The following is a 25,165-nucleotide window of genomic DNA, read 5'->3' as shown; positions in this document are numbered from 1 at the left end:
CCCGGGGTGGGGCCTAGAATTGAAGGCGGGGCTTAAGGGCATGGAGGGAGGGGCCTCCGTTTTAATGGGCGGGGTCTGGGTTTCCGATAGCGCAGCCTTAAAAGTGGGGCGGGGCTTGAGCGGAGTGAGGAGCTGGAGTGCCCAGAATACGCATACTCGGAATGTAACGGTGTTTTAGGGATGGTACTGAGAGAGGGTAGAATATGATGTTCTGGGGTAGAGTCTGAGGCTAGACTTGGAGATGGCGTGGAAAAGAGGTAGGGAAAAATACTCAAAACTTCTTTTCTTTTTTTTTTTTTGGATCTTTTTTTCGGAGCTGGGGACCGAACCCAGGGCCTTGCGCCTGCTAGGCAAGCGCTCTACCGCTGAGCTAAATCCCCAACCCTTCTTTAAAGATTTATTATGTACAGCATTCTGTCTGCATATATGCCTGCGTGCCAAAAGAGGGCGCCAGATGGTTATGAGCCATCATATGGTTGCTGGGAATTGAACTCAGGACCATCTCTCCAGTCCTAACACTTATCTTCTTTTCTTTTTTTTTTTTCTTTTCTTTTTTTTTTTTTTTTCGGAGCTGGGGACCGAACCCAGGGCCTTGCGCTTGCTAGGCAAGCACTCTACCACTGAGCTAAATCCCCAACCCCTCCTAACACTTATTTTTACAATTATTTATTTTTGTGTGTGTAGTTATCTCGTGAAATGTGTTTGCAGGTCACTCTCTTCCAGTCACACGTACATACCCAGAAGGCTTATTCTCACAGTCTTCAGAGTTGGAGCCTTGGGAAGTTCATTCATCCTTTCAACTGTCGTCCACTGAGCATGTATGGTAAGACTAGTACTGTCCTAGGCCCCAGAGGGATATGCTATAAACAAGTTAAACAAAACTCCTATTCTATCCTGACTCTGCCACATCATCAACACCTTTTCTGGGCAGCACCAGGTCCCGGGGTTCCCTCTTTCTACTCAGGTCACCAGGCCTTTACTTCATTGAGTCTTCTTCTTGCTCAACCCAAAGCACGAAAAACTTCTGAGGCTCAGAGAGGAGCTTAGATATGGCTGGGGTTGAGGCAACAGCATAGAATAATGAAATAGATGGAGTTTGAGCTACAGACATAGTCTGGAGAGACTAGGAAGGACAGGTGAGAGGCAGGGGAGGTCAGTGAAATGACCATGAGCAGGAGATAGGACAGCTTTGGGGTTCAAGCTATTGTTACTATAGTTAGGGTTGTTGTTGTTTTGAATTTTCAGACAGGCCTTATGCAGCCTAAAATGGCTTTGAACTCCTAATCCTCTTCCCTCCACTTCCCAAGTGCTGGGATTACAGGCCTTTACCACGTCTGGCTTGGAGGCTACCTTTGACCAGCAAGCATCCAGAAGTCAGAAACAGGAAGATCAAGGAGTTCAAGGCCAGCCTCAGCTACAATAATGTGTTTGAGTCCAGCCTGGGCTACATGAAGATCTGTCTCAAACGAAAAAAGAAAACAAAAAAGGCTTCCTTTAGTCAAAGACATGAGTTCTAGAATTCAAGTCTCTGCAACATAGCTTCCTTTTTTCCGTAATTCAGTTTCCTCTTTTCTAACTTGGTCACATAAAAGCCAGGGGTGGGGATCTTGAGTTTGCTCAGCGGTTAAAAGCACTTGTTCTTACAGAGAAACAAGGTTCAATTCCCAGCACCTACAGGGCAGCTCACAACTGTTTTGCGTTTTTTGAGACTCAAGTCCCAGATCCGACACCCTTTCCTGACCAAGCACACATACAGTGCATATACATGAAGGCAAAACACCTATACACATAAAATAAATGAATCTAAAAATAAACTACAAGAAAAAAAGCCAGCTATGGTGGGTAGGTAGATCTCTGAGTTTGACAGCCTGGTTTACATAGAGATTTCCAAGCTAGTCAAGACTACAAAGTGAGACAGTCTCAAAAACCGATAACAACAAGATTATTATTATTGTTGTTGTTGTTGTTATTATTATTATTATATCCACGTGAAATAGTGTGTGTGGCCTATGATAGAGCTCAGTGGGTAAAGGCGATTGTTGCCAAACCGGATGATCTGAGTTCGAGCCCCAGGACACACAAGGTAGACTAGAACTGACTCTAACAAGTTGCTCTCTGATCTCTACACGCGTTTAATAAGTATAATAAACTTCTAAATGATGCGTTATACCTGTAAGAAAAAGAGCAAATAACTTGCTTTTATGCCCAAAACTCAACAGCGCCTGACCCAGAAAGTGTGGGGAAAGAAGAAACCCATGAATACACCTCATAGTGACCCGACTTCAGGCCAGGTCAAGGGATAGGAAAGAGATTTACTTGGTTTAAAGTCTCACAGGAAAGAGATTAGGGGAGGCGGGGATAGTGAGGGAAATTTCCTGATCCCCCAGCAGGAGGATGGCGGCCTTTGCACACTTGTTGAAGCGACTCGGATGGGCCGCTCGAGCTCAGGAGGTGACGGAGCAAGAGCTGGAGGAGGAGTGCAGCGTCCCGGGCGCTCCTTGGAGACTCCTGGTAGCGCCCCGGTGCTGGCAGAGGTTACACGGGGGTGCGGCGGCCGCATCTGGTCTGCGCTTCGGAGCAAGCGCCGTGCAGGGCTGGCGCGCGCGTATGGAGGACGCGCACTGTGCTCAGTTGGCTTTGCCTGGGCTGCCATCAGGATGGGCTTTTTTCGCGGTCCTGGATGGCCATGGAGGAGCGCGGGCCGCGCGCTTCGGAGCGCGCCACCTCCCGGGTCACGTGCTGGGGGAACTGGGTCCCGCGCCCCGAGAGCCCGATGGTGTGCGCCAGGCTCTTCGTAGCGCCTTCCTCCACGCAGACTCTCAGCTGAGCAAGCTCTGGCCCCGCTGCGACCCCGGTGGCTCGACGGCTGTGGCTCTGCTCGTGTCCCCGCGATTCCTCTACCTGGCGCACTGCGGGGACTCGCGCGCGCTGCTGAGCCGCTCAGGCTCGGTGGCCTTCTGCACCGAGGACCACCGTCCCCACCGGCCTCGGGAACGCGAGCGCATCCACGACGCCGGTGGCACAGTCCGTCGCCGGCGCGTAGAGGGCTCCCTGGCCGTGTCGCGAGCCCTAGGTGACTTCGCCTACAAGCAGGCACCGGGGAGGCCTCCTGAGCTGCAGCTCGTGTCCGCTGAGCCCGAGGTGGCTGCGCTGGCACGCCAGGACGAGGATGAGTTCGTGCTCTTGGCTTCCGATGGCGTTTGGGACGCTCTGTCTGGTGCGGACCTGGCGGGGCTGGTGACGTCGCGCCTTCGTCTGGGCCTGGACCCGGAACTACTCTGTGCGCAGCTGTTGGACACGTGTCTGTGCAAGGTCCTGGGGCCACTGCATTTGGGGAGGAGGGGCTTCATTGATAAGGGGTGGGGCTGAGCTAGAGCGTGTGAGTGACTTGGGCACTTCTTGGGCAGAGCAAGAAGGATGCTTTGAACCGGGATGGAGACTAGAACTGGCAGATAGGTAAGTGGGAGGGATTTAAGAGAAGGGGCGTGGCCTCGAGGAACGGGATCCGTGCTAGGACTTTAGGTTAGTCCTGAGGTGTGTCTGAAACAGGAAGAGTCCTAAGTAGGAAGAATTTAAAAAGCTTTGGCTGTCTATTTAAGTTGTATTCCATTTTAATGTATTTGTGTGTGTGTGTGTGTGTGTGTGTGTGTGTGTGTACCATATCATGTATATGTAGCTCAGAGAACATTTTAAGGTAATCAATTCTCTCCTTCCATCAATAAGAGTCCCAGGGATAGAACTCAGTTTGTTAAGTTTGGTATCAGGCAAGCGTCTTTGCCCATAAGCCATCTTTCTGGGCTGTACCTGTTTTCATGCATGGTGGCTAGTACCAGCAAAGGGTATGATGGGTCAAGAAATGGGTCCAAATGGGAGAGAGCTTGGATTAGATGGAGACCGATTAGTCAGATTGGTGAGGGAGACTCCCAACACCAGGATTGTGGACACACCATGCTCTCAGAGGCATGGAATCCTGGGATGGAGCGTTTGCCCCTCCCACCAGAGTCTTTTCTTTCACTTTCTCCAGGGAAGTCTGGATAACATGACCTGCATGGTGGTCTGCTTCCCTGGGGCCCCCAGGCCTTGTGAGGAGGCAATCAGCAAGGAGATGGCTTTAGACGCAGTCCTGAGCCACAAAGTCGCTGGTGAGCAGGTCAAATGGCCAGTGGGAGGGATGGTTGGCCAGTGTGGGCTCTCGGCTCACCTCCTCCTCAGAGCTGTATGCCTCTGCTCAGGAACCTCCATGCCTAAACACGGTTTTCAGGACCCTGGCCTCAGAGGACATCCCGGGCTTGCCTCCTGGAGGAGGGCTACACAGCAAGTGAGCAGGGGTGAGGTAGGATGGGGCAGGGTGGCAACAGCACCGGATCTCCTCCTGAAGGCTTCCCTTTGCTCTCTAGGGCCACTGTCATAGCTGAAGCTTACTCTAAACTGCATCAGACCCCCGGGGAATGTCAGGAGGTAAGGCAACCTACCCTGCACCCTTGCCTGCCTACCCCACCCCTGCAGTCCCAGCGCTAGAGAGTGAGGAGCTTAGGAAAGGCAGTTGAAGGCTATTCTGGACTACATGTGACTATGTTTGGGGGGTGGGGTGAGGGAGAGAGAGACAGAGACAGAGAGAGACAGAGAGAGACGCACAGAGAGAACAGAGAGAGGAATTAAGGGGAGGGTATTGGAGAGATGGCTCGGTGGTTAAGAGCATCTCTTGCTCTTGTAGAGAGCTCATGTTTACTTCCCAGAACCCACATGGCTGATAACTCTAGTCCCAAGGGATCTACCACCTTCATCTGGTCTCTGCACACATGTGCTGTACACATACATACATGCAAGCAAAACACCCATACACTTAAATTTTTTAATTAAATTTTAAAAAGAAAGAAAGAAAAATCAGTGGGCTGGAGAGATGGCTCAGCGGTTAAGACCACTGACTGCTCCTCCAGAGGTCCTGAGTTCAATTCCCAGTAACCACATGGTGGCTCACAACCATCTGTCATGGGATCTGATGCCCTCTTCTGGTGTGTCTGAAGACAGCAACAGTGTGCTCATGTACATACAACAAGTATAAATAAATATAAATAGAAAATAAAAATCAGGGGTCGGGGATTTAGCTCAGTGGTAGAGCGCTTGCCTAGGAAGCGCAAGGCCCTGGGTTCGATCCCCAGCTCCGAAAAAAAAAAAAAAGAACCAAAAAAAAAAAAAAAAGAAAAGAAAAATCAAAATTAAAGAAAACAGAAGAGAGGTTTCCAGAGTTTCCAGAAGGCCGAGGTGGGCTGCTGACCCACGGCTTTGCCGTCTCCTACATTTTGTGTTGCAGAAGAGGTGAGATGGGTGGAAACCATAGGCACCCACTCAAACCTTGAACTCAGAGGCCTGAGAGCGTCGGTCCTCGGGGGCATCTGTGCATCTCAGGGGAAGTCTGTGCTTCCCTATCAGGAAAGTCAGAGGAAGGAACCAGCCGTGGGGGAACCCAGACCCTTCATTTCCTCTTCTACTTCCCCCTCACCAGCCTCATGATGGGGAATTCCACCATCTCCCAACAGCAGAAAACCCAACCAAACCTGCTTCTTTTTCTCCCCCTTAATATTTAAAGCCAAGCAGATCTTGAGTGATCAGCATGTAACCTGCCTTTCCTTTTAACCTGTGCTACAAGGAGGTAGTGATAGACATGATGATGGAATTTTATTTAATAGAACTAATTCCAAATGCATTCCCTTTGTTGTTATTATTACTACTATTTAGTGTGTGTGTGTGTTTGTATGTGGTGTGTGTGTGTGTGTGTGTGTGTGTGTGAAGCACATGCTATGGACTCTGGTCCTCAGGAGTGGCAGCAAGCTCCATTATCTGCTGGGCCATATTGTTGGGCCGGTTTCTTTTCTTCTTTTCTTTCTTTCCTTTTTTTCTCCCTCTGTGCTTCCTATTTATTTATTTATTGATTGATTGATTGATTGACTTATTTTATGATGTATATGAATGCTTTGCCTCCATTTATCCACATGCACTGCGTGTGTGCCTGGTGCCTGCACAGGCCAGGAGAGGGCATCAGATCCCTTCCTACTGGATTCACCGAGAGTGCTGAACTTCTTCACGGACACTAGGAACCAAACCAAATCCCTCTGCAAGAGTCATAAGTTCTTTTAAATGCTGAGCCATGTCTCTCCGGCACCCCTTTAATTCTCACTTTGCTCATGTGGCCCCCAGGAAGGTGTTGAAACAGGAACCTTCCTGCTCCACCCCTCATGTGCTGGGGTCACAGGTACCTGCCGCTTCATCCGGCCCATAAGTGTGTCTTTCCGGCCCATAAGTGTGTCTTTCTGTAAAAGTGCTTTGTTGGCCCAGATGTTATGGCATCAGCTTGTGATTCCAACACATCTGGGATTGGGACAAAGATGATTGGGATTTGGACAGCCTCCCACTCTTACCCCCAAAAAAACATCAGGGCTGGAGAGGCTCACCAGTTAAGAGTGCTTGCTGCACAATCATGAGGGTCTGAGTTCAAATCCATGCAAATGCCTGACATCCCAGCTGCAAGGGATCTGACTCCCTCCCCGGCCTCTACAAGTTTCCGAGTGCGTGCATCAGCACACACTCCTGCACACACACACTCTATTTGTCAGTTAATTAAATTAGAAATTACTCGTGCTGGGCGTGGCGATCCACGCCTTTGATATCACAGTCAGGATGCAGAGGTGGGTAGATCTCTGAGTTCGAAGCCTCCCTGGTCTACAAAAGTTCCAGCACAGCCAGGGCTACATAGAGAGAAAACAAAACTAAAGAATGATTTGCATATTCCCTGGTCAGCCAATGTGCATTAAGCCACTACCCTGCCTTCAGGTCCTCCTCATAGCTGTAAGCTGACCCAATCCACTGAGATTCCAGAGGCCAGTGCAGCTGACAGCCATATTTGGGGAAACAGCAAACAACGGGAGTAATAAATAATAAATAATGTCATAGGAAAAGTACAGGGAAGACAGTGGGCAAAGAGGTTCACTCCACATTAATTTTTTTTTAAATCTTGGTTTGGGCTGATGGCTAAGCGGGCTCTGCGAAGACTGACAAACTGAGTCTGACAACCTGGAACCCGCATGGTGGGCGTCAGAGGACAATTTGTGGGAGCCCGTTCTCCCCTTCTACTCTGTGGTCCTAGGAATTGAACTCACATCCTGAGGCTCTGCAGCAAGTTTCTTCACGCACTGAGGCTCTGCCTTTGTACTACAAGTGCTGTGAGAAAAAGATATGCTGGGCAGTGGTGCCTTTAATACCAGCACTTGGGGTTGGGGTGAGGGGCAGAGGCAGGAGGATTTCTGTGAGCAAGTTACAGGATAGCCAGGTCTACACAGAGAAACCCTGTCTTTAGAGAGAGAGAGAGAGAGAGAGAGAGAGAGAGAGAGAGAGAGAAACAGAGACAGAGGGACAGAGAGACAGAAGAAAAAGATTCATGGGGCTGGATATGCATCTGAGTGGTACAGCCTTGTCTAGTGTGCAAAGAGCCTTGTGTTCTATCCTGCAAGCCCTGTGCACATGCATGTGCACACACAGCACAAACACACACATACACACACACATACCACACACACATATACATACCACACACAGACACAGACACACACAGACCACACATACACACACACATTGACACATACACACACATACAGACACACACAGGCACACACACACATAGACACACACACACACGTACACACACGATACCACACAGAAACACAAATGAGCCAGGCCTATGTTTGCTATTCTTAAAGTATCTCCGATGGGATTCCATATGTGCACAGTTATGTACACATGTGCATGGGGTACAGATGCCCTGTGTGCACAGGTATGTGGAGATTAGAGGCTGGCTTCAGGAATATCTTCCTTGATTGTTCTAGCCAGTGAGGTGCAGCAATCAGCCATGTCCTGCTGCCTCCAGTGCTGCTGATGTTAAGAGATGTACTTTCATGTGGATACTGGGGACTCCATACCCAGTCCTAATGATCATAGAACAGGCACTTCACAGTCTGAGTCTCTCCAGCCCTGCTAAAGGAGACTTTTATAGGAAAGAAATTTGCTAGCTTTTGCCTTAGAGAAGGCAGTATAGAGTTTCACTCTTCCCGTTTCACAGATGGGCAAACAGAGGAAAACTTTGAGGCCAAGAGCACACGCAACGTGGCTCTCCTTTAGTTGGATAACTGTTGTTCTAGCTTGGCCTTGTTGAGAACCCAAAAGCCGATACAAATCTGAGCTTGTTCCAGTCTTGTTCCAGTGCACTCAGACCCTGGAGGGGCTCGAGGAATTACAGCCCAGGCCAGAGGTTTTCAACCTGCAGATCGTGACTTCTCAGGGGATCAGAGGACCCGTCCACGGGGGTCACCTAAGACCATCGGAAACTACAGATATTTACATCACGATTCATAACAGTAGCAGGGTTACAGTTATGAAGTGGCGATGAGAATAGTTTTATGGTTGGGAGGTTCACCACAACATGAGGACCTGTATTAAAGGGTCGCAGTATTAGGAAGGTTCAGAAACCACTGTCTTCGATGGATTTGTGTGTGGTTTTGTTTTGCTGTTTTTATTGTTACGCTGCCACATCTGGCCCATTTGTGGTTTTAATTTTTAAAAAAAAATTTACTTGTATTATTTTCAGCTATATAAGTGTGTGGAGGTGGTGGGCATGCGCGTATGAACATAATGCTATAATTTCAGGCAGTTGTTAGCCCTGTGAGTGTTGGGAATTGAACTTAGGTCCTCTGCAAAAGTAGCAAGTATTTTTTTTTAACTGCTGACCCATTTCTATTTGTGTTCTTAAATATATAAGATGACATTAAAGTCACCCTGTAGCCTAGGCTGGCCTCAAACTCGAGATCCTCCTGCCTCAGCCTCCGGGTTTGTGGCAGGACAACTAGTGTACTAGATTTTTCAGTGCAGAATTAAGTGTTTGGCCTGAAGGATGAGGTTTTTGCAAGGCCAACAGGGAGCCAGCATACCATCCAGGAAACAGACTGGCCAAAGGCCACGTGGATTGATTCTCCGTAAGTTTGGGGGGGGGGACCCAAACAAGACGATCATAAGCTAAACCCATTCCCTGTCTCTGTGCCTTAGTTTCTCCATCTGTAAGTCAGGAACTGATGTTTTCTGAGAGTTAACGCCTTTTACCCTGCCAGGTGGAGCTCTACGGGAGGGGCGTGTCCGCATGATGATGTAACTCTGGGCGGGGCCTATGGGTCCCACTGCGGAAGGCTTGGAGGGAGGTTGGGCTGACTCTGCCCCGACGTGTTTGCGTGGAAGGGGCTCCAGGGAGGGTCTTCGAGCCTCTGAGCCTGCGGGATTCTTGGGACGATCCTACTATCCTCTGTGGGCAAAACTAAGCCATAGCTGGGCACGCGTGGGAAGCAGATCGGGGTCCCACCTCCAACCCTTCACTCCTAGTCTATCCTCCACCTTCTTCACCCCCGCCCCCACCCCAGCCGCGACCCGGCGGCGGTGAGTCAGCGGCCCGTCGCACCCCCTCGCTCACTTCCTCCACACCTTCCCCGGAGGGTGGGGGGCGGCGAGGGGTGGGGCCCGACCTGAGAAGAGAGATCTGGGGAACAGAGGATGTACGGAAGTGTTACTTAAAGGTGGAAATTAATGAGATCCTTTGCTTAACCAGAAGAACCCCCGCCCTCCATAAAAACTGAACAGAAGTCCACCGAGCGAGTTGGAATGGAGAACTGGCACCCCCAGATCTCTACTAAAGAATTCCATAGTAGAGACAGCTAGAGATCAAAGAATGGCCCCTTCCCTTCCAACAAGCTTCCCCCTCCAACTCGGGAGTGAGGCCCAGGGTGCACCCCCACGCCACAAGACTGAGAGGAAGGAGTGCAATTGCGGAAGACCTAGGTTCCGCGTTGCCTTTTAAACGGTCTCCATCCCCCGCCTGGAGGCGTCCACGGCCCCTTTAAGGCGCAGGGCATTGTGGGTATGGGGAGTGGAATTTTGGAACGAAATGTAGCAAAGAGAGTACAGTAGTAAGAGTAACCGCGTAGGTGCTGCCGGCTGAGGGGGTGCGCCGGCGAGGTTCGGACGCTGCACCCCGCTTTCCATCGCAGGGGATCCCAGCACATCAGAGCACCGGAGGGAGGAGGCGCCTGAGCACCCGCCCGGGCCCGGTCCACGTTCTCCCCAGGAAGCTGGACTCTATGGGGCGGGACCCCGAGAGAGACTGAGCAGAACCTGGAGCCAGCCCCGCACCCCTGCACTTCCAATCAGGGGCGCCCCGGGAGCACTCCCCGTGGGCGCGCCGCCTGCCCTCTGCGCAGCCATGAGGTGAGCCCCGAACCCTCCAGCCGGGTCCCAGCCGGGACCCGGCTTCGCGCCCCGCCTTTGTCCCCCTCCCCCCAGCTCGTTCGGGGCTGGATTTAGGGGACACAGCGCTTTGAGCGTCCCAGATCTGGGCCGATGTCTCTTGGAGCGATCTCTAAATATCGACACCCCGTTTCTCCACACTACTCCCTAAAGGCTTGGGGCGGTGCCGGCTGAGGTTCTCTTGATGGCTTTCAGGTTTAGGGGCGCTCTCGGGACTCAGAATTTGAAGACTTTTGGGGGGAGCACCTCCGAGTTCGCAGATAAGTAGAACGTCGCAGGGATGAACTGGTATAAGTGGGCTCAGAGTTACTGCCCCCAAACTCAAAACCAGGTGGGAGGCTGGCTTGAGAACCCGAGCCCTGAAACTCTGAGTCTCGGGTTGTGGTCTTCGGACCCTTGCGTCTGGGGCACTGGATGAGAGTCCCAGAGTGGAACCGCGGTCCTTAACTTTGGGGGTACTTCTTGATGTCCCAAAATTTGGTGGACACGGAGGTTCTCTGGTGGAGGGGTTCTTGAGACTCTGACCCACGGGGCCCAGAGGGTCTGGATGGGACTCTTCTCCCCTTAGGCACCCAGGTTGGGTGGGTCCTAGGACCCGGGAGCACTCCAGGCCCAGGGCGGCTCCTGGCCCCCGGGCCAGAGGACGGTTCTAGTTCCACCCCCACCCCCTAACCTGGTGGCCTGTGAGGGAGGGGGCGCGGCAGCTGGGGGAGGGGGGGCCTTTGTCTTCCTGACTCACCTGTCGAGACAGCTGGTGTGGGGGGCGGGCCCCCGAGTGAGCACTGTGGCCAGCTGCTTTTCCCCACACCACGGCCCCTCCCCTTGGGCTCAATGTCGCCGGGTGTCACCCCCCTTCCCCAAGCCGTGGGATTGGAGGAGGGGGCGCTGGAAAGCGTCAAGGTCATAGCCTTCTCCCTCAGGGACCCAGGCTTACCCGCTTCTTTCAGCTCTCTTCCCAGGAATTTAATCCTGTGGGTGAGGGGGACTCAGAGATTTTTTTTTTTTTTAATGTCTTCTCTGGGACCTGCCCTGAACTCCTGGGCTCACCTGAGGGTGGGGCCTGGGCTGGTAGAGGCCTCCCCTCCTCTCAGCCCCAGCCCCCCCATAATCTCTCCCTTGGGGCCACATCTTGACAATACTATCTCCCTTCCTCCACTTTGGCTGGGACTTCCTGCCCCAAAGCCCCTGGTTAGAGGAGGAGTCTCCTGGGGACAGTTTGGGCTTAACCCCCCATGTGCACATCCTTCAGTCTTGCCCTCTGACATCTAGGTGACATTCTTCTCTAGGGCCCTGAGCTAGGACCCCTCCCTCTTTCCCTCCCTCCCAAGTTTGTCCCTTGGCATGTGGGAGTGTTAGCGTCTGGAGCTAGAAGGGGGACATCGAGACACCCTGGAGACTTCCTGCCTGGCCTTTCCTCCCCCGTGGGAGCTCTGTCCCCCTAAAGGGGGTCAGTTCCTCCACTACCCCCCTCCTCTCTTGCTGCCCCCAGCCCCGCCCCTCCCCCACCCGTTTCCGGTCCCAGGCCCGGTGGAAGGCGGATGGCGGATGTCCGAGTTAGTGCCGCCTCACTCGCTGAGACCGTAAAAGGGCAGGAGCAACGTCTAGGCCGGCCCCTTACACCCCCACCCCCAGTCCCCGTCCTTCTGCAGCCCGTCCCCCTCTGGCTGTGGCCAGGGCCAGACCTCCCTCCCCTGAGGGTAGGCACAACTTGAACTGAAGGGTAGGCACAACTTGAACTGAACGAGCCCCCACCCTCTTAGGAGAGGGTCTCCCTCGTCCTTGGTCACTTGCTTGGCTGTGTCACTTCTCCAAGGACAGCTAGGATTCAGAGAGACACAGAGACAGACAGACCCATTCCTTATTCCTTGCTGGGTAAACTGAGCCCCACCCCCCCAGACTTTGAAGCTTGGGTCCAGTGCCCTCAGAGGTTCTTATGCTGTGGTGGGGAAGGGGGCAGGACTGGTTTGACTGGGGACAGCCCTGTGGGGAGTGGGAAGGGAGGTGGTGATTGAGATGGAAAATTACAAGATACAGTTCTTTTTCTCCCAGTTTGACAAATATTTGCCGAGTGTCTGCTGCATCCGGGAGCTGGGAAAAGGCAGAGAAGGGGTCAGAGGTCTGAGGGCTCTTGGGCAGAATTCTGAAAGCTTCACTCCTTTCCTCTTGCAATAACGCTAGCTGCGGTTGTTATTTTCTTTCCCTTTTAAGTGATGTAGCGGGTTCAGTCACACATCTTCTTTCCATTTTCATCTCCACGGCAGTTAAGGGCAATGAAAGTACAAACTTGTGCCCCTGGTCTTACCCCCACTTTACAGGTAGTAAAACTGAGGCTCAGCAATGTTAAGGAAATGGCCTGTTAAAGTTTAATGGTTTGGGAGTATGATGTGGTGACTCATGCCTGTAACGCAGTACTTAGGAGGTGAATGCAGGAGGACCAGGAGCTGGAGGCCAGCTTGGGTTATTGAGTCCCAGTTTCAAAAATGTATAAAAATCAATTTAGCGGTGGTAAGGTTTGAATTTGTACCTAGGATTGTCTAAGTCTAGTAATATTACAAAAAGAAAAAACTAGAGCTGTCTATGTTTTTTACTTACCATTACCATTCCTCCACCCACCCACCCAATAAGGTCATCTTCTGCTACTTGGCAAGTTGGAGGCCAGTCTGGGCTGCATTCTAGGCCACCCCGGACTATTCTGCTTCAGAGACTTAAGAGTTCATGGTGTGTGTGTGTGTGTGTGTGTGTGTGTGTGTCTGTGTCTGTGTCTGTGTCTGTGTCTGTGTGTGTGTGTGTGTCACGAGTTTAATGGTGCAAGGAGATGGTGGGGTAAGGCTGGGGGTGGGTAGCAGTAGAGGGAACTGCCAGTATTTGGCCACCTCTGTCCCCAGAGGCTTCCTCCCTCTTAGTTCCCTCCAGCTGCCCAGGTGGAGTTTATCAGCTGCAGGGTTGTGGGTTCGGGACTCAGTGTGTTGGGAACTCCCCGGCTGGGAAACCGAGGCACTGTACATGAAGCTACACAGAAGGAGGGTGGGTCTAGAACTGGCTGCCCAGGGAGAGAAGAGACTCGCTTTCCACTGTGAAGGTTCTGGGGATTGAACTCAGGTCATCAGGGTTAGTAGTAAGCACCTTTACCCACGGAGCCATCTTGCCAGCCCTCCACTGCCCCCTTGGATTCCAGATCCTCCTACGTCCATCTCCCAGAAGCTGGGGTCACAGATATATACCCTGTTAGGATTTTCCTGCTGCTTCTTGTTGGGATAGGGTCTCATCATGTGACCCAGGCTGGCCTCAAGCCCACAAAGACCGTCCTGCCTTCACCTCCCAAGCACAGGGCTCTAGCTAGATCTGCTACCTTACATCTCCTCTTCCAAAACACCAGGTCCTTGAGGAGCCCTTTGGCTCCTCAGTGCTTCTCAAGAGCCCAGAGTGGTGCCCAGAACCAGGGAGTAACTCAGCATTTGTGAACAGCAGACTCGACAGTAGCTGCTGACATTTTGAAGGTCGATGACTCTGTTCCAAGGATGGGGCTCCAATTTCCAGATGCACCACTCAGCAATCAGATGGGCTAGACTGATGCTGCCTTAGCCCTCTGACAGGTGACGGAATGCAGGCACAGAGAGGTGAAGACACTGGGCAAAGATCGCACAGCGAGCGAGTGGGCGAGCAGAGGAGCTCTGTTTTGAACTCATGTTCATTGAAAGATAAGAAAAGTCTGGCTTATTTATAAAAAGGCAAGGCATGAAGGAAGGAGTGTAGACCATTGGGGGTGCCGCTTTAAAAGGTAGGGCGCCTAAATATACCCGCTCGTAGGCAAGTGATATGAGCAGCTTCTCAGGTGACAAGGGCCTAGGGGAAAACACACTTGCAAGTCTTCATGCTTTTGACCTAAATTCACTGTTTCTTAACCTTTTCTTTTTTAAGGATTTGGAAAAAATAGTTTATTTTGACTTTGGGTGGTTGGAGGTCAGAGGACAACTCCTGGGAGACTGTTCTCTGCCTCCCCCAGGATCGAACCGGGGTCATGAGGCTTGGAGGCAAGCTCCTTCAGCTGCTGAGCCATCTCACCAGCCCTGGTTTGGTGTTTCATTCCTTGGAGACCGGGTCTCACTGTGTTACACAGCCAGCCTGGCCTCTAACATGAGATCGTCTTGCGTCAGCCTCCTGAGTGCTAGGATGACTGGGCTCAGGCCCCATCCAGCTCAGGCTGGTTCTGGTTTTTGTTTTTATCCTAGGCTTGAGTTACAAGGGTGTCTCAGAACAAAAGACCGTCAAGCAGAAAGGACTGTGTGGATGAAGTGGTCAGGGAGGAGTTCTGGGAAGGGGGGACATCTAGGTAGAGCCGGTGGGGGTGGGGTGGGGGTGAGGGGTGTGCAAAGGGAAAGGGGACGTTGGAACACAATGTAAAGGTTGGAACAGACTGAGCAAAGGCAAGAGGGAAGGAGAGACCAGAGCACAGGGCACCTCAGTCAGAATCCTTGGATGGGGAACAGACAGGGCTTCGAAGGGGTGGCAGTGGCGGTGGGTGTGGGGAGTGGGTAAAGCGGGGAGTGGGAGGAGGCAGGAACATGGGGACGGATGGGGACTGAGATTAGGTCTTAAGAAGGTCCTTCTATAAGGTCATCTTTAAGGCTTAGTTGAGGACAGGGGCCAGCCCAGGGTCACCCAGCCAGCAGTGTTCCCTCAGTACCAGAGCCATGACAGGGCAGGACCACCTGGGAGGCCAAAGTGCACCTGGGTGGGGCAGTGATGCAGTCTGCCCTGGGCATCTGGCCAGAGTCTGCCTTGGGTGTGGGTGGCAGGTGTGGGTGAGGCTTTAGCCCTGCCCAGCCCTGCCAAGGGTGCCTACCTGAGCCAGAAACAGTTCCTTGAAGCTATGCTTGTTTCAAATGGCACCTGATGTTTGGGTAGGGCCCGCAGCTCTGTCTGTGGTTAACAGTGGGACCTGGGAGCCTCTCTCAGCTACTTTGTGGCACTGTGACTGCACGGGGAGCACTCCACCTCTCTGGGCCCTCTCCCCTGCGTCCAGGGGGAACAGCATTCATCCTGAAGAGACACAGTGGAACAGTGGGAGTGACCTGGGTAGGCTCGAGGCATGGGCCCAGCTAAAGATCAGGAAATAGAGCAACGTACATGAGAAGGTGTGGGGTGCTCAGTTCGGGGCCTAGTCTGCCAGGGGCTTTCCCTGCTGAACTCTTATGGCATGGCGTCACGCCCCAATCCCCAGTCCCGGCCCCCGCCATTGTGGGGTGAAGTTTCTCCCCCCTGGAAACCACAAACTTCTTCTTTTGAGGAAAAAGCCTGGTGGGGGTGGGGTGAACTCTCCCCAACTTCCCCTGTCTGGTGGGGGTGGGTGGGGCCTGAGCTCCCCCCAACTTCCCCTGTCTGTATGTGACCTTGACCAAGTTACTTCCTGTCTGCAAGCCCTACGGCCTGTCCTGGAAGAAAACTGAGTCTTCTAGGAGGGCAGGTGTGTTTGTGGGGGTCTTGTGTGATGGAGATGTCAGGGTACTGACAGTACTGAGCCCTCAGTACTGACTGGTTGAGTGCAAGGTGCCTCAGTGGTGACAGTGATCAAGCACTCAGTACCCCAGTGTATACTAGGTACCGTGCAAGTACTTTAAGTAGCCAGGTCCATTTCTACTCAGCCTCTGAGAGGTAGGGACCATCATGTCTTCCCAGACGTGAGCTCTCTGGTCATGTGGAAGAAGGGTTCGCTGGGGATTTGAACCCAGGTCTGTGGTGTGTGGGTCTCTATTTGAGCTGTTGTTTTCCTGCATCAGCCTCCTCCGCTCTGCCTGCACCCCCAGGCTGGACCAGCTGCTCCCTGGGGGACTCCCCAGCCTGAATTCTTGACTCTTGGGGCTCTCTGTACCAGGACAGGTCTGGAGGGTGGTGGCAGAGCAGTCTGTCTGGGCCACCACTGTGTCTCCATCCCCAGCCACAGGGTGTGATAGTGCAGCCAGGAATGTGTGCCAAATGGCTGTTGGGGCCCTGGGGAACCAGCTGGACCAGGTGGCCAGTAAAAGCCGCCTCAGGGGAAACATCCCCAGGGTCCTGGGATTTGTCCTCACACTTCCTGCCCTTCTTATCTGACCTGAGCTGGGGGCAGAGGTGGGAGTGGAGAGGTGGGAGAGATGGGGAAACTGAGGCCAGGCAGAGGCTGTTCTCAGCTGACTCCCTGCTGTCTGCTAGTCCTGGCGACTCTGCCTTTTCCATTTTTGACTAAGGCTGTAGAGGCTGAGCCCAGGACCTGAGCAAGCTGCCTAGCCCCCAGCTCAAGTCTTATGGACCCTACTTTATCTCTTTCTGCCTCTTCCTGTGTGTGGCCTATCTCTTCCCTACAGTGCACTCAGCTGTCAATTTATCTTCTTTTATAGTACTGTGGGCTCAACTAGGGGCCGGAGCGAGCATGCTGGGGGCAAGCACTCTACCACGCCCCCAGCCCCTCCCTGGGGGATTCTAGGCAGGGGCTCTAACCACTGAGCAACACCCCCCCAGGCATGCATGTACAACCACATCCCCGCACATTCATGTACAGGCTGCAGTTTGTTTTCTGCATGTACTGTATGGATCTAAGAAGAATGTGACTGGTCCCTCTGCTTTCTCCCCTAGCAACGAGACGGTCATTTGTTCCAGCCGGGCTACTGTGATGCTTTACGATGACAGCAACAAACGATGGCTTCCTGCTGGCACCGGTCCCCAGGCCTTTAGCCGCGTCCAGATCTACCACAACCCCACTGCTAACTCTTTCCGAGTTGTTGGCCGCAAGCTGCAGCCTGACCAGCAGGTGCAGGCTCCCTCTGTCCCTCTGCCTCCCTGCCTCCCTGCCACTGAGCCCCCACCAACCTGTGTGCTCTTGTAGGTGGTTATCAACTGTGCCATCATTCGAGGTGTCAAGTACAATCAGGCCACTCCCATATTCCACCAGTGGCGTGATGCCCGCCAGGTCTGGGGCCTCAACTTCGGCAGCAAGGAGGACGCTGCGCAGTTTGCGATCGGCATGGCCAATGCCCTGGAGGCCTTGGAAGGTTAGATGGGCAGGCGGGATGGAGCTGGGGCTCACTTTATGATAAAGGGACAGGAACAGGGATTGTAACAAGTCCCAGGCGGGCTTGGAGGACGAAGCAAGACTCTGTTACAAATAAGATCGGGACTGGGGATGTAGGTCTGTAGGTAGAGAGCTCAGCTAGCCTGTGTGTGGCTCTGCATTCAGTCCCCAGCACTGCATGAACTTGGTGCCTGTTGTCCCAGCGCTCAGCAGGTAGAGGAGGGAGGATAATGAGATTAAGGCTATCCTCAGCTACACGGGAAGTGTGAGACAGCCTGAGCTACATAAAGCTCTATCTCAAAAGTGTGTGTGTGTGTGTGTGTGTGCGTGTGTGCGCGCGCGCGTGTGAGTATGTGTATGTATGTGTATGTGTTGGAGGACAGGAGAGATGGTTCAGTGCTTAAGAGCATTTACTGCTCTTCCAGAGGACCTGGGTTTGACTCCCAGCACCCCCAGGTGGCTCAGAGTGCCAAGGGATCTGACATCTGGCCTTTGTGGGCACTTGGCACATATGTGGTTCACAGAAATTCATGTATAGGCAAAACACCCATACATATAAAAATGAAAAACAAAACACATAGTAGTCATTCATGCTTTTAGTCCCAGCACTCAGGAGGCAGAGGCAGGTGGATCTCTTGATCTGGTCTACACAGTGAGTTTCAGGACAGCCAGGGCTACACAGAGAAACCCTGTCTCAAACAACCAAACGGACTGGGGTTTGGGGTGAGCAGGAGAGCCCCCTTAGCAGCGTTCTGCAGGCTGAAGCTGCTACCCTGCCCTTCAGGGTCTAAGTCTACCTACCTAGAAATCAACTAACCCATGGAGGAAGACTAATGGGAGCTGTCAGCGCTTGGTGAGGACCCCACTCAGAGATGATAGCAGGTTTCCCTTGACCACTTGCCACACCAAGACATCTGTCTGTCCAGCCTCCATTGTGTTGCCTGTGTTGGTCATGGTGCATACGTGTAATGTGAGCCTTTGAGAGAGAAGGTGAGGCGTGAGAGGATGGAGAGTTCTGGGCCATTCTGGGCCCCACAGCCATATTTGCTGTAAAGCAAGGTTCTTAGGTGGCTTAGGACAGCTTCTCAGTGCTGCAGGGCTGCCTGCTGTGTGTCAGCCTGGTGCCATCGCAGTCCAGAATAAAGTCTCTACGTTGTCTTTAAATTTCCCTTCCCTTCCCTTCCTTCCTTCCTCTTTCCTTTTATTCCTTTCTCCTTCTTCCTCCCATTCTTTCTTTTTCCTTTCTCTCTCTGTCTCTCTCTCTGTCTCTGTGTGTCTCCCTCCCTCCCTCCCCCCGCCCCCCTCTCATCAGGATTTCTCTGGGTAGCCCTGCCTGTCCTGAAACTTACTGTAGACTGGGCTGGCCTCAGATTCAGAGAGAGATCCGCCTGCCTCTGCCTTCTGAGTGCTGGGATCAAGGGCGTGCGCCCTGTGCCCAGATACATGGTATTTCTGTTTCTGGAAACATTCAGCCCATGTGGTGATCTGGGTCAAGTACAGGCTGGAGTGCAGGGAACAAGACTTCCTTTATTTATTTATTTTTATTCTTTCAAGTTTCCTAATGATGCCAAGATCCTGTCTTTTTTTTTTTTTTTTTTTTTTTTTTTTTTTTTTTTTTTGATGCTGGTGATTTAATGGGGGTGGCTTCGGACAGGTTCTCCAGGTGCTTTACCACTGAGCCACGTCCCCAGCCCCCTCGGACAGCACTTTCAAAGCCGTGCCCTAGGTGACTGCTCTTTCTTTCTCTCTCTCTCTCTCTCTCTCTTTCTTTCTTTCGTGTGTGTGTGTGTGTGTGTGTGTGTGTGTGTGTGTGTAAATGTGCTTTTTTTAAAAATTTTTTTATTAGATAGACTGCTCTGCTTTCTGTAGACGGAAAACACCCAACGGCTGAGGTGTTGGCTTCACCGCCTTATTAGTATTGGTGGAAGAGCTTACCCACTCTGTCTGTGGAGAAGCCATTGGTAGTGGAGGCCTGTGGTTAGTCCCTACGAGCTGGAAATGTGATTGATTGTTCCTGCAGATTTCTAACCTGCTTAGCAACTACTGGATCTCGGTGTCCAGGGAGGCCACTCCTTGCGAGGGCTGTCAGGGCCTCTGGTTCACTGGGATGGCATCCGGCTGAGGGGAGGGGACTGAGGGAAGATCGAGCTCCTGTTGTCTTACTGTGGTTTTCTCTTCACCTTCCAGGAGGTGGGCCTCCCCCTGCCCCAGCACCCCCTGCCTGGTCTACCCAGAATGGCCCCTCCCCAGAGGAGCTGGAACAACAGAAAAGGTGGGGACCCTCCCTCCTCCTGGGCACCCCATACCTCCCAGAGTTCAGAACCTGCCAGTTTTCACTTTCTAGAAAGGTGAGAGGGCCATGAGTCTAGAGGTAAACAGCATTCAGACACCAGTGGCCAAGCTCCCGGAGATGAAGAAACGTACTGCAAAACTAGGTGTGGTGGCGCTCAACCTGTCATCTCGGGACATGGGAGCCTGAGGCAGGAGGGTTGCCAAGAGTTAAGGCCAGCCTGGGCTATGTAGTGAATTTCAGCGGCCTTAGAAATCAGTAGGGGACTGACATGATGCTGCACACCTTTCCCGCCATTCAGAAGGTAGAGGCAGGTGGGTCTGCAAGTTTGAACCCAGCCTGGTCTGCAAAGTTCCAGGCTACCCTAGGCTACACAGTGAGACCTTGTCTAAATAGGGAAGAAAAGAAAAAGAAAATCTAACCCCAAAGAATCTGATGAGGGAATGAACCATTCTGGCACAATCCCTCCCCCCCATGCCCCATCCTCACTCCACCCTAGGGTTCCACAGCTCTCTGAACCCATGGCCACTTTGGAATCATCCGTTTGCATCGTTGAAAAGAGTGCGCCCAGGCCCCTGAGAGGAGCCAGAGGCTTCTGGTCCTGTGGTGTCGTGGTTGTCCCCTCCCGTGGTCCCCGCCCCCCTTCCCCCTCTGCTTGGTTTGGGGACTGAAGCGGCTTCTTTTCCTCTGTACAGGCAGCCTGAACATTTGGAGCGCCGGGTCTCCAATGCAGGTGATGGCTCAGTGACTGGGTCACGGGGACCTCCCTGGAGGAGAGGGTTGGGCAGGCAGGACACAATATCCTGCCTCTCTCTCAGCAATACCCTTCTTTGTGTTTACTGTAGGAGGCCCACCTGCTCCCCCAGCTGGGGGCCCACCTCCACCTCCAGGACCTCCCCCTCCTCCGGGTCCCCCCCCACCCCCAGGTCTGCCCCCCTCAGGGGTATCTGGGGCAGGTCATGGAACAGGTGTAGCCCCACCCCCTGCACCCCCACTCCCTACAGCACAGGGCCCCAGTAGTGGGGGTTCCGGGGCCCCAGGCCTGGCCGCTGCCATTGCTGGAGCCAAACTCAGGAAAGTGAGCAAGGTAGGAAAGTGGATGGGAGTGGCTGGGATGAAGCCCTGAGGGAACAATGGGAGGTGGTCAGAGTCCCCCATAGGTGTCACAAGAGGGCTGGGAGGTCACCTGGCCTACCTGTGAAGCCTTCTCCCCCTTTTTCATTCCTTCAGCAGGAGGAGGCCTCTGGGGGGCCCCTGGCCCCCAAAGCTGAGAATAGTCGAGGCACTGGTGGGGGGCTTATGGAAGAGATGAACGCCATGCTGGCCCGGAGGTGAGCCTGAGTCCCTTAGAAGTCATCCGCCCACATGCTGCAGTTTCAGGGTTAGGCTGCTGGAGTGCTGATTGGCCCCCTCCCCTTCCTGTCTTTTCATGTCTAGCCCAGGCTGAACTTCCACCTGCACCCAGCTTCTCTGTGTCTTTGGCGGTGCTGTCTGATGACAGCCATGCCCAGGACACCATGCTGGAGACTCATCCCCAGGTGGCTCACAGTCTGGAAAGTGCTCTCACACTCCCTGTTTGAGCCATGGGAGATTCCGCTTGAACGTCCTGGAAGCTTAGGTTCTTAGACTCTCAGCTTGCTGACCTAGAAGCCTCCTCACCCTTATAGTTCTTGTGATTTTCAGTCTTGGAATTATGGGGGACCCCTCCAGATCCTAGAGGCGCAATCTCTAGGCTGGATTTTTCCTTAAATTTTCAGGGTTTTTGTTGTTGTTGTTGTTGTATATACGAGTGTACCCATGGCTCCCTGGAAGAGTTGTTTGTCTCCTTCCACTGTGTGGGTTCTGGGAATTGGAGTCAAGATGTCAGGTTTAACAGCAAGCACCTGGGGGCCGGAGAGATGGCTCAGCGGTTAAGAGCACTGACTGCTCTTCCAGAGGTCCTGAGTTCAATTCCCAGCAACCACATGGTGGCTCACAGCCATCTGTAATGGAATCTGATGCCCTCTTCTGGTGTGTCTGAAGACAGACAGTGTACTTATATACAATAAATAAATAAATCTTAAAAATAAAAATAAAAACAGCAAGCACCCTTCCTTACTGAACCATCTCAGCCCTAAACTGGGTGGTGCTGCTGAACATCAGCCCTGGCTAGGCTGGAACTTAGAATGACTCTCCTGCCTCTGCCTATCCCATACTGGGATTGCAGGCTTGGACCATGCTTTCCCAAGAGGGTTTTTGTTTTGTCTTGTTTTGTTTTGATTTTGAGACAGTCTCTCATTATGTAGACCAGGGGGGCTTTGAACTCACAGAGATCTGCCAGCATCTCATTTTTAAAAGTATTATTACGTTTATTTATTCATTGCGTTTGTCCATGTGGAGGTTAGAGGATAATCTGCAAGACTCAGTTCTCTACTTCACCTTCACATGGGTCCTTGGGGTTCGATCAGGGGATTCAGCTTGGCGGCGGGAACTTCTAGCTGCTGAGCCATCTCGCAGGCCCCTTTAACTTTTCAAACAATCCTGGAATTTAGCAGTGGGAAGGGGTCCTATTGAGTGTGGGGCGTGAACTGTAGCTTGCCCTTGCTTGCCCCTCTGCAGAAGGAAAGCCACACAGGTTGGGGAGAAGCCCCCCAAAGACGAGTCAGCCAGTGTAAGTACGGGTTCTTCCTGCTCTATATTCCTTATGATGTACGCTGGTGCCCTAGGGCAGGGAGGAGGTGTGATGTGGCAGGGTTGAGCTGGCTTTGGACCTGGAAGAGGAACATGGGCATAAAAGGGTCCGTTTATGATACTTCTATTTACCGCCAGCAGGAGGAGTCAGAGGCCCGAATCCCTGCCCAAAGTGGTGAGTGACAGACAGCCCTGTCTATACATAGAAACTACAAATCCCATGATGCATTGTTCTTGGCTTTGCAAGCACTACAGGGGGAAATCTGTGAAAACAGTACTCAGTTTTATAGTTTTCTAAAATTCTTTGACCTAGTGGGTTGAGTGCTAAGTGGTGGTGGTATGGTACTGTGATGGCAATGCTTGTCTCTGATCTTTATTTGTTGCCCCACCACCCTCCCAGAACCTGTGCGAAGACCCTGGGAGAAGAACAGCACAACCTTGCCAAGGTAGGGTCATGGCTGTTGGGGAGGAACATAATATAGCCCCGGGATAGGAAAAGAGGGAGGCAACCTACCACCCTACCTCACTCCTGTCCGACTCTTCCAGGATGAAGTCATCCTCTTCTGTGACTACCTCCGAGGCCCACCCCTCTGTGCCCAGCTCCAGTGATGACTCCGACTTGGAGAGGGTGAAGCAGGTAGCTTGGGGAAAAATGTCAGGAGAGACAGCCCTGACTCCAGAATGGTTGTAGGAAAGGCTCAGAAACCTCTTCTAGCCCGAGAAAAGGAGTTGGTGGGTGGGGTCCAAGGGTGACAGACACCCACACTTTTCCAGTAGCTCTAACAGGCCTTACCACTCTACCACTCATTCCTGCTGAGTGCCCAGAATCGGCAGTGGTTCAGTGGCTCTAGCCATCCACTCCTGTTGGAGTTGGCAGGAGACTATGTGCATTTGGCAAGCTTGGTACTGGATGTTCTCCAGTACTGTTCGCTGGCCCCAAAGATCTAGAACTCTCCTATAGAACATTCCCATCATTTTGTGACCTTGGCAGCTGTGTCAAAGGATGAAGGTAGGAATGGTTGTTGAATCAGCTTTCTCTGTCTTCAGTCAAGAAGAAAGGGAGGAGAACCTGGCTAAGCAGAAGACTGCCTAGGATCCCCCACTGGGGGCTGGGGGCTCAGTGGTAGAGCCCCTGATTAGTATGTGCAAGGGCCTAGGTTCTCTCTGCATTATTGCAAGAAAATGAACAGACTTGCTGGAAAATGGAAGTGAGGGGGCTGTGGGCGTGGCTCAGTGGTAGAGCCCCTGCCTAGAATCCCCCAATGAGGGGCTGGGGGCATGGCTCAGCACTGAGTCAGTGCTGATCACTGTCCCTAAGATAGAGTAGACTTCGGTGGCTAAGCAGTAAAGGTGCACGCCGCCACTCTTTTTTTTTGGTTCTTTTTTTCGGAGCTGGGGACCGAACCCAGGGCCTTGCACTTCCTAGGCAAGCGCTCTACCACTGAGCTAAATCCCCAACCCCGCACGCTGCCACTCTTAACCAACTGAGTTCTGTCCACAAAAGCCACATGATAGAAGTAAACTCTTTCAAGGTCTTCTCTGCCCTCCACCCCCAAGTGTATGTTCATACCTCACGCGTGAATGCACACACTTGCACAAGCACACAAATAAGTGTAGATGTTTAAGAACCTCAGACAAGTGGGAATGAGAGAGGGTCATTATTTCTGAGTCCGGGACCCCCTCTTGATTGGCTCTTTGCAGGAGCTTGTGGAAGAGGTGCGGAAGGAGCTACAGAAAATGAAAGAGGAAATAATCGAAGGTGAGGGAAGCACTTCTGTTCTAATGCAGGCCCTTGTGTCCATGAAAGCGCCTTCCTTGGAAGAGAAGGCAACCAAGACTGGCCTGACTTCTGCCTCTCATTCCTTTCAGTCTTTGTCCAGGAGCTGAGGAAGCGGGGTTCTCCTTGACTACAGGGACCCAGAAGACCCATTTCTTCTTTTTGTACTTCCTGCCTGGCACCTGCTTTCCCTGCCTCAACTTGACCAAGAGTTACACAAGAATGCGTTCTCCCCTACCAGCTCCCACTTGGAAGATTCCACAGGGGTGTGGCTTCCTGGTGCCGTGGTCACACCCACGCTGGCTGCTGATTGGATAAGGAGGTCCCACCCCTTTGTTCCCTTTGGTCCTTCCCCTTCACCATCCCCTTGGAGCTGGTTCCTCTGCTGGGGATGTAAGAGTAACCCCACAGTAAGGGAAGGAAGGAGGGGATCTCACCTTCTCTTGTTCTGGATTCACTTTAACGCTTTAATGCCTTGGAATTTTTTTTTTTAAGAAAAAGTATATATATATATTTGGGTTTTGTGGGGGGAAGGGAAATTTTTTGTTCTCTTTGGTTTTGATAAAATGGGGTGTGGGAGTTTTTAAATGCTATACCCCAAGCTTTGTCCCATCAGAGGCAGCTATGTAAGAGGAGGGGTATCCCACCAAGTAGGGGGCATTTCCCCCACCCCTGGGATACCTCCCCATTTGCCTTGGCTCCTCTCTCTTTTCTATAAGGAATTAAGATTCTTTAACTTTTTTGGAACCTCAGTTTTGTGGTTTTTTTTATTTGGGTTAGGATTTCAGGGTCCAGACCATTTTTGCCCTCCAGGAAGACGAAGTGAGGGGGAGGAGAAGAGGAAAAATAGGTCCTCCGACTTCTACACCATAGCTTCTTGGACACGGGCCCTCGCTGAATAAATCTGCAGTTTTTATAAATGCAAAGGTCTCTGGAGTACTTTAAATGCTATGCCCCATCGAAGGCAGCTATGGAAGAGGGGAGTGTCCCACCAGGAGACGGGGTTGCTGCCAGCTGTGGGGACCCTTTCAAGGATTCTACTGCCTTC

At 52.3% G+C, this 25,165-nt stretch overlaps 2 protein-coding genes across 17 annotated transcripts; both read left to right on the top strand.

Moving 5' to 3' along the window:
• The first annotated feature begins 156 nt into the window (after nt 1–156).
• On the top strand, nt 157–5,704 carry Ppm1n (protein phosphatase, Mg2+/Mn2+ dependent 1N). Of its 7 annotated transcripts, none has more exons than XM_039104035.2 (5): nt 157–3,312; nt 4,025–4,142; nt 4,262–4,318; nt 4,398–4,458; nt 5,315–5,704. In XM_039104035.2, the coding sequence occupies exons 1-4, from the start codon at nt 2,395–2,397 to the stop codon at nt 4,409–4,411; spliced, it is 1,107 nt and encodes a 368-aa protein (XP_038959963.1). In that variant the 5' UTR covers nt 157–2,394; the 3' UTR covers nt 4,412–4,458; nt 5,315–5,704. The 7 variants fall into 7 exon arrangements, with proteins under 7 accessions (XP_038959963.1, XP_038959952.1, XP_038959941.1 ...); XM_039104024.2 differs by having other exon boundaries at nt 5,312–5,704; XM_039104013.2 differs by having other exon boundaries at nt 4,233–4,318; nt 5,312–5,704.
• A 3,581-nt stretch (nt 5,705–9,285) lies between these two features.
• Vasp (vasodilator-stimulated phosphoprotein) lies at nt 9,286–25,043 on the top strand. 10 transcript variants are annotated; one of them, XR_010054316.1, is made up of 14 exons: nt 9,287–10,296; nt 16,945–17,119; nt 17,195–17,360; nt 19,568–19,652; nt 20,366–20,403; nt 20,516–20,757; nt 20,901–21,001; nt 22,269–22,320; nt 22,479–22,515; nt 22,741–22,786; nt 22,887–22,977; nt 24,042–24,099; nt 24,210–24,439; nt 24,898–25,043. XR_010054316.1 is itself a non-coding variant. In XM_039081742.2 (13 exons), the coding sequence occupies exons 1-13, from the start codon at nt 10,292–10,294 to the stop codon at nt 24,245–24,247; spliced, it is 1,131 nt and encodes a 376-aa protein (XP_038937670.1). In that variant the 5' UTR covers nt 9,286–10,291; the 3' UTR covers nt 24,248–25,043. The 10 variants fall into 10 exon arrangements, 7 of the variants coding, with proteins under 7 accessions (XP_038937670.1, XP_038937661.1, NP_001101945.2 ...); XR_010054317.1 differs by lacking the exon at nt 9,287–10,296 and adding an exon at nt 10,601–10,623 and having other exon boundaries at nt 22,482–22,515; XR_005487868.2 differs by lacking the exon at nt 9,287–10,296 and adding an exon at nt 10,601–10,623.
• The last annotated feature ends 122 nt before the right edge of the window (nt 25,044–25,165 follow it).

The sequence above is a fragment of the Rattus norvegicus genome, chromosome 1, assembly GCF_036323735.1.
Source record: "Rattus norvegicus strain BN/NHsdMcwi chromosome 1, GRCr8, whole genome shotgun sequence".
Lineage (NCBI taxonomy): Eukaryota > Metazoa > Chordata > Mammalia > Rodentia > Muridae > Rattus > Rattus norvegicus.
This window is presented reverse-complemented; position numbering and strand designations above follow the sequence as displayed.